The sequence below is a fragment of the Mastigoproctus giganteus genome, chromosome 4 (genome assembly GCF_048544385.1).
Source record: "Mastigoproctus giganteus isolate SK-2022 chromosome 4, ASM4854438v1, whole genome shotgun sequence".
Lineage (NCBI taxonomy): Eukaryota > Metazoa > Arthropoda > Arachnida > Uropygi > Thelyphonidae > Mastigoproctus > Mastigoproctus giganteus.
In genome coordinates, this window is record NC_143578.1 from 150,007,352 (window position 1) to 150,021,355 (window position 14,004).

A 14,004-nucleotide genomic window follows, 5' to 3' on the forward strand; every position below is an offset into this window, starting at 1 on the left:
AATAGTGAAGAAGGTTAGCTGATTAATTCTGTGATGCAAAAATAAGGGTTGTATATATATATAATATATATATATATATATATATATATACACAACAAAAAAAAAATATATATACTATATATATATATAATGAAAAATTGACAAATACTAGGTGTTAATAGGTTAGGTACATTAAAGCAACTGAAGGATATACTGGAAAAGAACATCAGGCTGACTGATGAATTGCCAGTTTCCTCGGAGTAAATTTACTCTTGGTTAATCTCAGATTACCCTCATATATTGAAATGGAAGTATCAAAAATTTGTCTTTTCCTATTCTCCAACACATTAATTATACAGTCTGTAACAGCTTTATCATAGCACTTATTTATTTTTTTTTTTTTTTCAAAAGCAGAACAGCTTACTTCAATTTTATTGCCATTTTTCAGCCATTTTACAATAGCTTTGTAGTCATTCACAGTGCACTCCAATACAGCATCTTTAGTGGTATACTGATCTGTCTGTGGAAGTAATGGTTTCACAAACTTATATACAGGATCAGGCTCTGCAATAAATTTCAAGTTACGTATAAATTATATATACACACACAAATTTAAAATTAATATTTCGTACATTAATATTGACTTACATTAAGATATTTTATATATCTTAACTTTTATATTTTTTTATTTTAATGGCTACAATTTCATAAATGCATTAAAATAAATAAACTACAGCCACTCTCCAACTTATGTAAGGGTTGTGTTCCGCAGAACTCTACGTAAGTCAGAATTTCCCTAAATGCATATGCAGCACTCATAATTATGCATGATGAATTTGATTCAAGCAAAAAACGAAATGTTTGATGAACATGTAAATACAATTATTTATTCAATTTTTTTATCTCATGTGCAGGAAAAGTTACAAAAAGTGTAAAAAATTACAAAGGTGTACATTACGAAAATTTTACTTTAACGTTGTGGAAATCAGTACGATGCTTGAAACTATTAAACCACCCGTTGCTTGCCACAAACTTGGCTTGGGGTTCACCATACTTATCCTTTATATCTTCATAAATACATTTATGAAGATATAATTTTGCTTGAATGGTCATTAGACTTAGGGGCATTCGCTTCTGAATCTGATTTTCCATCCATATTATTAATAGCTTTTCCATCTTCAATATAGCACCTGTAAGGCTTTTTGTGATCACTGTTGATCTTAAATGCGTTGATCATTTAACATTTTCTTTTATATGCGCATTATCCTTTAAAATAGTATTCAATGTTAAAGCAGTGAGACATAATTCCTGTGCAATAGATGACAAACTTTGTCCTGCTTTATACTTCTTAATAATTTTTATCTTCATTTCTAAATCAATTTTGTTTCGTTTCCTAGCACTGCCACCACTTGCAATTCAATTTGTTGCTTTCCCTTCATCATTGTAATAAGTAAATAGGAATGAAGAGAAGATTCTGAAAATTTATTTAAGTTTTTTATATGATTGAAGATTTTAATGAAGAGGAAACACATTTAACCATAATAATGTAAAACCCCACAGAATTACAGCTATGAGTATTATCACAAAGGCAATAAGATTGAGTTCACTACCCATTTACAACAGATTGCATTTACAGAAAAGTCCAATAAACCGGAAAATGCAAATTGTTTTTATTATTTTATGGTTGTGACCTCCAGAAATGTGTTTTAGAAAAATACCACAAAGGCATTCAAAATTGATTCTTATAATGGAACATATGATAACGATGAAAGTAGTAAATTTGCCGGCCAGACCATGTAGCCCTTCCTCTCAGCTAATAGCAGCATTTGTAAATGCATTGGCTGTATGTTTTGTTTTTGCATCCTTTAGTTGAACGACGAGAAACGGATAACTTAAGCGGAAAATTAATTTGCCGATACGGCACTCTTGTGCTGGTCACTCGGTAAACAGATGGTAGGTGTTATCATCAGTCTGGAGCAAAGTCGAGAACGATATACTAATTGACAGGTAGGCGTGGCAAATGACGTGCTGATTGGTGCGCAAACACAACACAACACACAATAACATCGGTTTAGTATCACTGTAGAAGCACTAATGGTAACTTGTCCTAATCGCACATACCCTAACATTTTACTGTAATGGTGAAAAAAGGTCAGGTTACCTCGACTTGAATCCCATGGGAGCTTGAACTCCTCCCAAAGTGGAGGGGGTAACCTAACCTTTTTTCTTTAGAATCATGAGTGGACTAGCACATAAATTGTTTATTAATAAAATATTAATTTTTTATTACTGTACTTTTATTTTTAAAGACACTCATGCGGATACACACGTATCATAACATCAATCAGCACCTTAATAGCTATTCAGTATATATATATATACAAAGAATCTTTCTTTCTTTTTCTATTATTTCCCAACCTAACGTTTAAGTTTAGGTTACGAAATACAAGGAAACCTTTTCTTTTATTTCCTAACCTACCATTTAAGCTCAGGTTATGAAATACAACGAAAAACAAAGAAACCTTTTCCTTTTTTCGTAACCAAACCTAAATCAATAATACAGTAAAAGCACTCATCAACTCCAAAAATCCGCTTTTAATAATGAGAAGAAAAAAAAACACAATGAACAAAACGAAACTCTCTCAGAAAAAAAATTCATAAGTACAAATCATACAGTTGAACCTGATTTTCAGAGTGATATGGATTTGGCTGAGAAAAATGAAAATTCTTCAGCTAAAATTGTGATAGGGAACGGCACTGAAGCGAGTATCTTGTCATTGTGTTCAAAAGAAATTAGGAATGAAAACAAATTTTAATCCTGTTGTCCAAAAATATGACTTCTTCTGGGGAGAGAAACTGCCTCGCACAGATGGTGATTTCGGAGGAGATAATACTCATAGCATAGAAATAATACATAAATTACGCAAAGATTTTGAAGATTTTCTTTTTGCCATGGAGACTGGTATCAATCAGAGTTCAATCAGAGGGATACTGTCTAGGTGGGATCTTCTTGAGGCCATAGTTTTAGAACTTAGAATACAAAATGAGAACTTTAAAGAATGGATACAATGTATGCATGAATCCGCTCAGAATTATAGGCAAGATATGGATAACAGACAAAATCTGAAACTTTTTAGTGATGTAGTTAAGAGTGATGTGACTTCTGTTGCAAAGGACATTGGCTTGAAAGTGAGTTCCTCAGACAATGAAGCAACTAGATCATATGATGATGAGCATGTTTTATTAATTCAAGCCAATGACAACTGTATACTTAAAAGTAGGGAAGACGTCCGAATTGCTGTGGATAAGGAAATGAGGAACTCATTGAGAGGGGTCAGGATACAGAAGGTAAGAAAAGTATTTGATCATGGTCTTGTTTTAGAGATGCAAACTAAAAAAGCCATAGAAGAAATAAAAAAGTGCGAACAATTGGCACGGCTTGGACTAGCTTTTGGATTTCTGAAAAGACATGGCATGAAGTTAATTGTGTATGATGTTAGTAAGGAAATTCAGAAGGATGATCTTCTACGTGACATGTATGAAAAAAATCTTTTGCATTTGGGATTGACAAAAGAGGAGATGGTTGCTGAGTTCATTATTTGCTTCATAAGTAGAAACAGGAGTGATTCTGGGAATAACTGGATTTTGAAGGTTTCACAAAGAATTAGAATGTTTCTAATGCAACAGCAGCACTTGTTTGTTGTACTGATGTCATACAGGTTAAACAATTTCTATCTTGTGACTGTATGTCACCATTGCCAGGGCTTTGGACATACTACCAAAACATGTAGACAACAAGATCCTATATTATTAATATATATTATTTCTCCCTGATTGGGGATTCCTCCTCGTGATGGGTATTGCTACCAAGTACACAGGGCTGTTGTTGTTATGTCTGGTGTTACTGTCGGTCGAGGAACTCTGTTGTTGTTGTTATTTGGTTTTTAGGAGCATTAGCAACTAAGGCCATATTGCTCTGGGGATATGCGGTGGTCATTCCCTGACCTTTCCGAAACCTCCACATTTGGTGGTCATGGGCTCGAATCCCGGTCTAATCAAGAAGTGTGTGCTATGCACTGCTGCTCCTGCCCACGGAGGCGCCTCGAGGAACTCTGACTGTCCTACAGGTGTTCAGGATTGCAACTTTCTGGAGTTCCTTGTAGGTGTTCGCTGGGAGGCCTATTGCTGCTAGGCTGTTATGTAGGGTCTTTGGCACCATACCAGTGGTTGACACAATGATCGGGATGGTCGTTACTTGTTGCATATGCCACATCTCTTTGATCTCCTGTCTTAGGTTCGTGTAGTTCCTGATTTTTTCCCCATGGATTTTCTGCAGGTTGCCAGTGTTGGGTACCACTATGTCAATTAGATAGGTAGGCTTTTCCTTCTTGTCCACAAGGGTTATGTCCGGTCTGTTGTGTGGGATTGTCCTATTCGTCATTATGGCATGATCCCAGTACAGCTTGTGAGTTGGGGTCTATAGTACTGCCTGGGGTTCTTACTTGTAGTACAGTACACTTTCTTTGATCAACTGGTTTTTCCTTGCTAGCTTCTGATGTATTATCCTGGCTACCTGGTCATGTCTATGACTGTACTCAGTCTGGGTGATCACCTTGCATCCCGCAGTGATGTGTTGGATAATTTTTGAGGCCAGGTGACATTGTCGACATGTGTCATCGAACACTCTGGGTTCCTTGGCAATGTATTTTCTATAGTTCCTGGTGTTGATTACCTGGTCTTGGATCGCGAGCATGAATCCTTCAGTCTCTGGAAAGAGCGTCCCGCTCATGAGCCATGCATTGGAAGCAATTTTATCTATGTGATCTTGATGGAGATCATTGTATTGTCTGCCATGGAGTGTCTTCTCTACCCATCTTTCTAGCTTTGTTTGTGCCTCCTGGTTGGGGGCAGACTCCTCACTTAGGTTGAGTGGGGTATATCGCTTGTCTATTTTCCTTATGGCCTGGTGGAGTGCTGCTGTGTGTTTCTGAAAGTAATCCTTCAGGTTAACTATCACTGTCTTCTGTTGCTCAGTGTGGTCTATCAGGCCCCTTCCTCCTTTTTCCAGGGCAATTGTCAGTCCATGGCAGATTTTGGGTGGTGTTGTCGGCTCTTGGTCATCATTGTCCTAGTCTTTCTCATGATATCCTCCAGCTTGGTGTTAGTCCAATCTATGACCCTGAAGGAGTACATTAGCACTGGGACTGCATAGGTGTTTATGGCATTAACTGCATTCCCTCCATTCAGCTTTGCTTTCAGCAGGCTTCTGAGTCTCTGATGGTATTTTTCGGTCAGGCAGGCCTTAATTTCCTTGTGCTGTAACTACTGAGCCTGCATCATCCCCAAGTCTTTGTAGGCCACTCCCTCTGCCATAGCTTCAATCTCTTTACCACTCTGCAGCTGGTAGTTTCGGTTGACTGATTTTCCCTGGGCAATCTGTGGGTCTTGCATTTGTCTAGACCAAATTCCATCCTAATATTATTGCTGAATTCTTCGGTGATCTGGAATAGTTGCTGGAGGTGCTTCTCGGTTCCCACATAGAGCTTAATCTCATCTGTGTACATCAGGTGGGTGAGGGTGTACAGGTTCTTTCTTCCTTCTTTGAGGTTATATCCGTACTTGCTACTATTGAGCATTGTCTATAGCGGGTTAAGTGCTAGACAGAACCATAACGGGGTCAGGTCATCTCCATGAAGGATTCCTCTCCTGATGGGGATTGGCCTGGTTGTGATGTTTTCGACCTTAATGGTGGTACTCCATTTCGGCATCGTTTCTCCTAGGAAGTTTGTCACTATTGGATTGACTTTGTAGACGTTCAGTGCCTCTATTAGCCAGCTATGAGGCACGAAGTCGAAGGCCTTGTGGTAATCGATGTATGCTGTGTACATGTTGTGCCACTTCTTGTAGGCTTGTTCCATAACTGCAGCATCTATGGTTAATTGCTCCTTGCATCCTTTCTGCTGTTCAGCCATTATGTTCTGGCTCTTCAAGTGGTCTGATATCTTCCTGGTTATGCAGCTGATCAGGATCACGTACATTTTTGGGAGGTAGGTGATTGCCCTATATTTCGCCAGGTTTCTTGTATCTTCATCTTCAGGCTTCAGATATGTGATTCCTTGAGTGAGAAACTTTGGGATTGTCTCTGGTAGCCTTATCATTCGGGTGACCTGCTCTGCCAGGTGCTTGTGTGTGCAAGTGAGCTTCTTGTACCAGTAGTTGTGGACATTATCTATTCCTGGAGTTCGCCAGTTGTGAGAGTTCTTAATTGTCTGTTTTACTTCTTCCCAAATCTCCCACCCTCTCATTTCTTGTATGTCCTTTGTTTTCTTGTGTTCTAGTTCTATCCAGGGGGCTCAGCTGTTATGTCTTACTTCCCACTCCATATGTTTCTCCAGAACTCCTCAATCATCTTCTGCTTGGGTGGTCCGTTCCCTTCTCTCCCATCTTCTCTGAGATTCCTGTAGAAGCCTCTTTGTTCATCATCGAAGATTTGGTTGTTTATTTTCCTCTGGAAACTCTCTTTGTATCAGTGTAGTCTCTTGCTGAGCGCAAGGAGGTTCTGCTTCAATGTGTCCAAGTACTCTCATTCTCTCTAATTTTTTGTCTCATGTTTGCTGTGGATGCTTTCTCCCTTGAGGATGCTCTTCACTTTTCCAATTAATTTCTTACTCCTAGTGCCCTGTTGGTACTGGGTCAATTGGCCTATCTTGAGTCTTAATTCTTTTATCTTCTGCTGAAGTCTTCTTTCCAAGCTGGTGGTTCCTTCTGTTTTCGGTTCTTCTGCTGCTGGTCTCTCATGTCTCTTCCATTAATCCTTGTGGCTGCTACCATAGCACAATACACGGCTGTGTGGATGGCCTCCAGTGTTGTACCATTGCTGTCGAGGTAATGTGGTATTATGTGCTGATTGAGGTGGTCTGTGACTTTCAACAAGATTCTATTCAGCCTCTGCTTCGGTATCACATGAGTCTTTGTGGGGTCCATTCCTTTGAATTCTTTAAAGGCCTTCTTCCACTCATCCTCTATTCTGGATATCATGACCTTGTCTCTTTCCACTTCAGCTGCTGTGTGTTGTATTTCTTCTTGCTCTTCCTCCTCTGGTTCGGTGGTCGTATGCTCTTCCTTCTCTACTCTTTATCGTTTCACATCCTACTTGATTTTTTCCAAGATTGCAGGAACTATCAGGTTCTTTGTAATGATGGTCCTTCTCTGGTCCGCTATTCGCTGTTCAGTGACCTTTTTTTTTTTTTTTTTTCGGTAGTTGTTGGCGCATCGGCTTCTGTGGCCATAATGCACCTCCCAAGGTTTTTGCAGTACTTTGATCCAAGCCCGAGGCGGGATTCGAACCCGCGACCTTTGGGTTGCTAGGCAGGCACTTTACCCACCTGCCTAGCCCGGTCAGCGTTCAGTGACCTGAATATCTGGGAATGGGAACTGTTCAAGCCACTTAGTATGTGGTCTCACCCTGTAAGTTGTCATATCGGTCTCCAGTTTTGTTATTTCGTAGTATGCTTGCATGATGTATGTATTCATTTCGATGCTCCACTTCATGCGTTGCCGTTTTCTCCCTTCCTAGGTGGTCAACTAGTGAAGTTGCACAGGAAGCACTTCCAGTTGGTGGGGCTGGATGGTCTTGCCCTTCTCTTGTGGTAGCCATACAGGGGACAGCACCACTTGCTCGACTGTCTTCCTCGGGAAACCGTCTCTGATATTTCGAACCAACCCCTCTGCCTAAGGCATGAATGTGAGTGACTTTATCTTGTGCCACACTCGATTCAGTATGATTAATATTTCTCTGTTAGGGTTTTCATCCAAAATTTGCAATAGGATAAGAGAGTCCTATATATGAACAGAGAAATGCAAAGCAGTATTAACAATTGCTTATATTCTATAAGCAAAAATGTTTCAGTAAGTTGACATCAGCAGCAGAGATATTCCAGATGACCATCTTATGTGAGTAGATACAAATGCATAAGGTGAATGTGTCCAATGTGCATTCATGCTGGAATGCATTCTTCATACCATTAAATACAAAAACTTTTCCATTGCCTGAGATTCTGTTTTATTTAGTTTATTATTTGCATGAGTTTGTCAGGCTTGTGTGTGTATTGAGCTAAGCAAGTCTGTTTACTGGCAAATTTGTAGTCGGTGTATAAAATTCTACATGGCGGACTGTCTGAACTGACTGGGCTTTTTGCTGACCAAATCAGCACATTCATTTCCCAGGATACCTGAATACTCTGGGATCCAGCAGTTTTTAATTTCATTTTTTTTTCTTTGAATTTAATTATCCAAGACTGAATTGTACACTGTATTGGATACAAGGGTGTATATTTTCATCGAAGAGTATAATGTTCCGTGAGTCATTGAATACACTGTGTTTCCGAGAAAAATATTTTACAGTCAATTCCAAGGCTATTAATATGGCAAACAGCTCAGTTAAGTACTTGCTGTATTTGTTTAGGAGTAACTGAGAAACTGTGAATTGGAATATCATTGGTTTGGCTGAAACAAGAAGAAGAAATGAAACACTTATAAGTTTATCAAGTGGAAATCTGCTGTACACCAATGGAAACAGTGAAAGGAGTGAAGGTGGAGTTGGGTTTCTGGTCCATAAAGATTTTAAAAACAACATTTTGGAATTCAAAAGTACATCACCAAGGGTGCCAAGACTAATACTCAAGATTTCTAAGAGGTACAAGCTAAAGATTATAATGATTTATGCACCAACATCGAGCCATGATGATGAAGAGGTTGAAGAAATGTACACCGAAATTGAGTCTTCTAGATGAGCAGAAAACCCACTATACTATTATTACGGGAGACTTCAATCTAAGGTTGGAAAAAGACAAAACAGTGCAGAAAGGGGAACTATAGGAAATTTTGGAATTGGTGAAAGAAATGAAAGAGGTGAAAGACTTGTGGAATTTGCAGAATCTTAAGGACTGTCAGTAATGAACACTTTTTTTTCAAGAAAAGGGTGAACAGAAAGTGGACATGGAAGAGTCCAAATGGATTAACTACTAATGAAATCGACTTCATCCTCACTAACAGAAGATATATTATGAATGATGTTACCGTCCTGAATAAAGTAAATGTTGGAAGTGATCACAGAATGGTAAGATGTACACTTGATATATATGTAGGAAAGGAAAGGAAAAAAACTGACTCGAGTAAATAATACAAAGGTCTTTGAGATAACAGAAGAGGAGAAAAAGCAGTATGCACTGGAACTTAAGAACAAGTTTGAGCTTCTGCAGACTGCTCAGGACCAAGGTATCGACGAGGAATACTACAACTTTTTGAAAGTGATAAAGCCCAAGAAACCTATAGGGAAAAAGAAATCCAAAGAAGAAAAAATTAGTCAAGAAACACTTGTCATGATGAACCAAAGATGACAAATGAACAGCAAGAAAAACACTGACAGGGAGAAAATTGAGTATACTGAGTTATGCAAAGCCATTAGAAAGAGACTCAGAGAGGACATAAGAAGATTTAACACAAGAAAAGTAAAACAAGCATTAAGGGAAAACAAAGGATTTAAATCAGCAGCCATGAGCAGTAATACAGAAAGACAAATGATACTGAAACTGAAGAATAGCAATGGTGTACTTATAAACAGCAGAGAAGGCATAATTCAAATAGCAGAAGACTACTATAGAGAATTATACAAGGAGCGAGGGAATGATGCCAGCAGTGGGAAGATGGATTGCAAAGTAGCAACACATACGACATACCCAATATTCTTCCTGATGAGGTGGAACATGCATTGAAGAAAATGAAGAATCAGAAAGCCCCGGGGGAAGATGAAGTTACTGTAGAGTTGTTAAAATTGGGAGGAAGAGACATAACACAAAAACTGGCAAGGCTCTTCACAAAGTGCATTAGAAAAGGTGTGACGCCTAAGCAGTGGAATAATGCAATCATAGTTTTGCTGCATAAGAAAGGAGATAAATCAGAAATTGGAAATTATAGACCAATTAGCTTGTTATCCCACATATAAAAGTTGTTCACAAGGGTCATTACTAACAGATTAGAAAGAATACTCTTGATGAGAATCAACCGAAAGAGCAAGCTGGCTTTAGGACAGGATTCTTGACTATGGATCACCTTCACGTAATATCACAGCTAAAGGAGAAAGCAAATGAATATAAAACACCATTATGCCTGGCATTTGTGGATTATGAAAAGGCATTTGACTCCATACAGCATAAGGCAATGTTTCGGGCACTGGAAAGACAAGGCACTGATACCCCATATATTATAATTTTGAAGAAAATATATGAGAGTGAGGCGCCTCCGTAGCCAGGTGGGAAGGAGCAGCAGTGCGTAGCACACACTTCTTGATTAGACCAGGGTTCGAGCCCGTCACCACCAAATACGGAGGATGCGGAAAGGTCAGGGAATGACCACTGCACCAGAGCAATATGGCCTTAGTTGCTAATGCACCTAAAAAAAAAAAAAAAAAAAAAAAATATGAGAGTGCTACCTCCTTTATTAGACTAGACAAAGACAGTAGGAAATTTAAAATTGAGAAAGGAGTTCAACAAGGAGACACAATATCTCCGAAGCTGTTTACTGCTGCCCTTGACGAAGCTTTCAGAAGATTAGACTGGTCGCAGAAAGGAGTCAATGTAAACGGAGAGTATCTAAACCATTTACGATTTACAGATGACATTGTGGTCATAAGCCACGATCCCAAAGAATTAGAGGAAAATCTTAATCAGTTATGCACAGCTAGTAAGGATTTTGGACTAAAGATGAATATGGCTAAAACAAAAGTAATGATGAACAAGTATGCCACAGAAAGGGAAATAATGATTGAAGGAGCAGTAATTGAAAAGGTGGAGTCATATACTTATCTGGGACAAGTTATTAGCTGTAATAATGATAAATGGCTAGAAGTCAAGAGAAGAATAAACTTTGGATGGATAGCATTCAGGAAATATAGTCACATACTGAAGAGCAATATCCCAGTTTGTCTAAAACGTAAAATAATGAACCAATGTATACTCCCCACCATGACTTATGGAAGTGAAACTTGGGCACTCACCAAAAGAATGGAAAAGAAGCTGAGAACTACACAGCGAAGAATGGAATGAGTTATATTGGGAATCAGACTGTTAGATAAGAAGAGAAACATGGATTAGGCAGCAAACTCAAGTAAAGGACATTCTTATCAACACTAAAGAACTAAAATGGTCTTGGGCAGGACACATAGCTCGAAGGCATGATGACAGATCGACTAAGAAAATAACAGAATGGTACCCAAGAGGAGCTAGAAGAAAACCTGGAAGACAAAGGTGGAGATGGATAGATGAAATTCATGAGTTTGTGGGTAGTAAATGGATGGCCAGTGCTCAAAACAGAAGGAACTGGAAAGTTGCTGGAGAGGCCTTCATCCTGCAGTGGATTGAAAATGGCTGATGATGATGATGATGAGAAACGATATATTTGGATATTTGCCTCCGCTTCTACCTCAAGGTCCAATTCTGACTAATTTTTACAGAAGCCAAAGTGAATTATGCTGAGTTCCAAAGATTCATGTCAGTCAGTTATTGACCTCTTTTTCCAGGATTTGTTCTGTACAGTATTTTGATGTGTAGTAAGGACTATTGGAAGATAATATACTGGAATTGTGTGATCTTTTTCTAGTTTGGTAATTACTATGGAATGAAGCCAAGGGTTCTGCATAAATTCTCTTGTTAAAAAACAGTAAATTATGTAGGGCTTTTTCAATAAGCTAGTAGATCATTTGGTAGAGGAATCTATCAGAACCTGCAGCTCTCATTCTTGATTTAGCCAGCACTTCTTTTAGTTTCTTTTTAGTGAGAGGCTGATTATATGACAGCTCAAGAGTGGCACTGAAATTCATCTATTTTTCAGCTATGGCTTTATGTATTAAACAAGCTATATATGTTTTTAAAAAGTATATATATTTTGTTGATGTTTATGATACTCCTGCAGTTTCCGCTAGTTGCTTGTGATTTCATCATAATCTGTTCCATCCTGTCCTTTCAAATTTATTATTGGAATTTGTATCGGAAGAAATATACTAAATTGCCCAATTTTATTCCATATTATCCAAATGTCAGTATTTATATTAATTTTGGATATTAAGTACAGTGCACTCCCGCTAATCCGAACCCCGGTAATCCGAACGTCCGCCTAATCCGAACACGTTTCGGTCAGCGGAGAGGAAATTTTTTAGTTCGCAAAATATATGTTAAATACGTTAAATTTAAATGGTATTAATGGTACAAAGACATTTAGAATTCCACAAAAAAATGTATTTTATTGTAGTACTGTACTAATACAAAATTAATAAATCAGTGTTTGACATGGCCTATTAAAACTACAGATCAATACTTATACACCAAAACAGGAACAAAAGCCATTTTTCAGAAGTAACAAACTCTGTTAATTTCTTTTGACGTAACGATGAAAATCGATTAGAAGATGCTATGTTTTGCCACCGGTTACACTCTCCCACAGCTCAGCAACCCAATATACAACATCTTTTAAGTTCACTTGTTTCATTTTCTCATGTAAAGAAAGTAAATTGGTGTTATCTTCTATCAAGGACCTAAGATATTTCTTTTTTGTATGCAAGCTTGATAGACTGTAACACCCCCGGTCCATGGGCTGTAATAACGGTGTTACATTAGGGAGTAAGAAAGCTGCCTTTATATCCCCGATGTAAACTCGGAAACGTCTGGGTGGGATGGCGCATTGTCTATGAGGAGAATGGCGCGAGGTGGCAAATCATTTGTTCATTGCTGAAACGTTTCACTGCTGAGACAAATTGATTATGAAACCACTCAATGAAAAGCTGTCCGTTCATCCAAGCTTTTTTTTGACTTTTGTAATGAACTGGAAGATTGTTAATGTTCATATTTTTAAAAGCGCTCTCGGCTTCGCTGATTTAATGATCATCATCAAAGGTAGCTTGTGATTTCCTCAAGCATTACTTCAAGCTATCAACGTCACTCACTCCTTATTCATTTTAAAATCTCGGGTACGTTATTCGGCTAATCCGAAATTCTGCTAATCCGAACAGGGCTCGGTCCCAATTAGTTCGGACTAGCGGGAGTCCAGTGTATATGATTCCTTTACTTTTGCAATGAATGTGTTTCATTTGAGCTCATGCTTCTTTTATAATTATTATTAATGGTAGGAAAAATATGGAAAAGATTCATGGCTTATTTATTTTTTTTCCTTTTTGATAATGTTACATTCCCTGTTCCACCAGCTTGTGGCATGCTTCTGAAACCTCCTAGATTTTTGAGGTATTAATGCTTTGGTTGCCATTAACATTTGGTTTGAAGTGGGCGCTATATATATATAGAATCACTATATAGAAAAAAAGCACAATATAGAAACATCTACTGACTGAGAAGGTGATCAATTCATTTTATTGTGGCAAGGACTATATATTTCTTTCAATCAACTTTAGGTAATTTCCATCTATTTTTTTATATTATCGGAAATATCATTTGTCAGTGTTTTGCTGACCACAAACAATTGGTCACTTTTAAGGCAGCCATTTGAGACTGTCCATTCAATAAGTGGATACAGAATTGGTGAGTATATGGAGATGCCAATAGACAAATATTCCTATGGGTATGTGGATACAAGTTTCAGCATCAGTATTCTGGAATAAAAGGTTTTGCTGATCCAATATTTTTTTCAATCAATCAGGCTCATTTATCTATCTGAAAAGATCACCACCACATGGATGGTGTCCATTTATACCGCTCATGATACGAAAAGGAGGTGGTAGTTGAGTCACCAATATTTCAAGGTCTTTGTATGAGTAGTTTTGATTTGGAGGAAAACATAATGAGACTTATGTAAGTGTAAATCCAACCCTTCCCAATCTCTTCCATCATGCAGTATGATTGATGACTTTTGAGGTTATGATGAACGTTGTAGCGAGATCCAATATTCCTTACATTTCAAGGGTACAGCTCTAAAACGGTGTTCGCAGGCCAGCCGCTAGTTAGTACACCGGACCGAACCTAT

General features: G+C 38.1%; 1 protein-coding gene across 1 annotated transcript in view; it reads right to left on the reverse strand.

Annotated features, from left to right (window-relative positions):
* Nucleotides 1-14,004, reverse strand: part of LOC150087120 (twitchin-like) — a 3,511,780-nt gene that overhangs the window by 2,656,575 nt on the left and 841,201 nt on the right. The window contains 1 exon segment of the mRNA XM_090372971.1: nucleotides 404-543. Coding sequence (XP_090229097.1) covers nucleotides 404-543 — 140 coding nt within the window.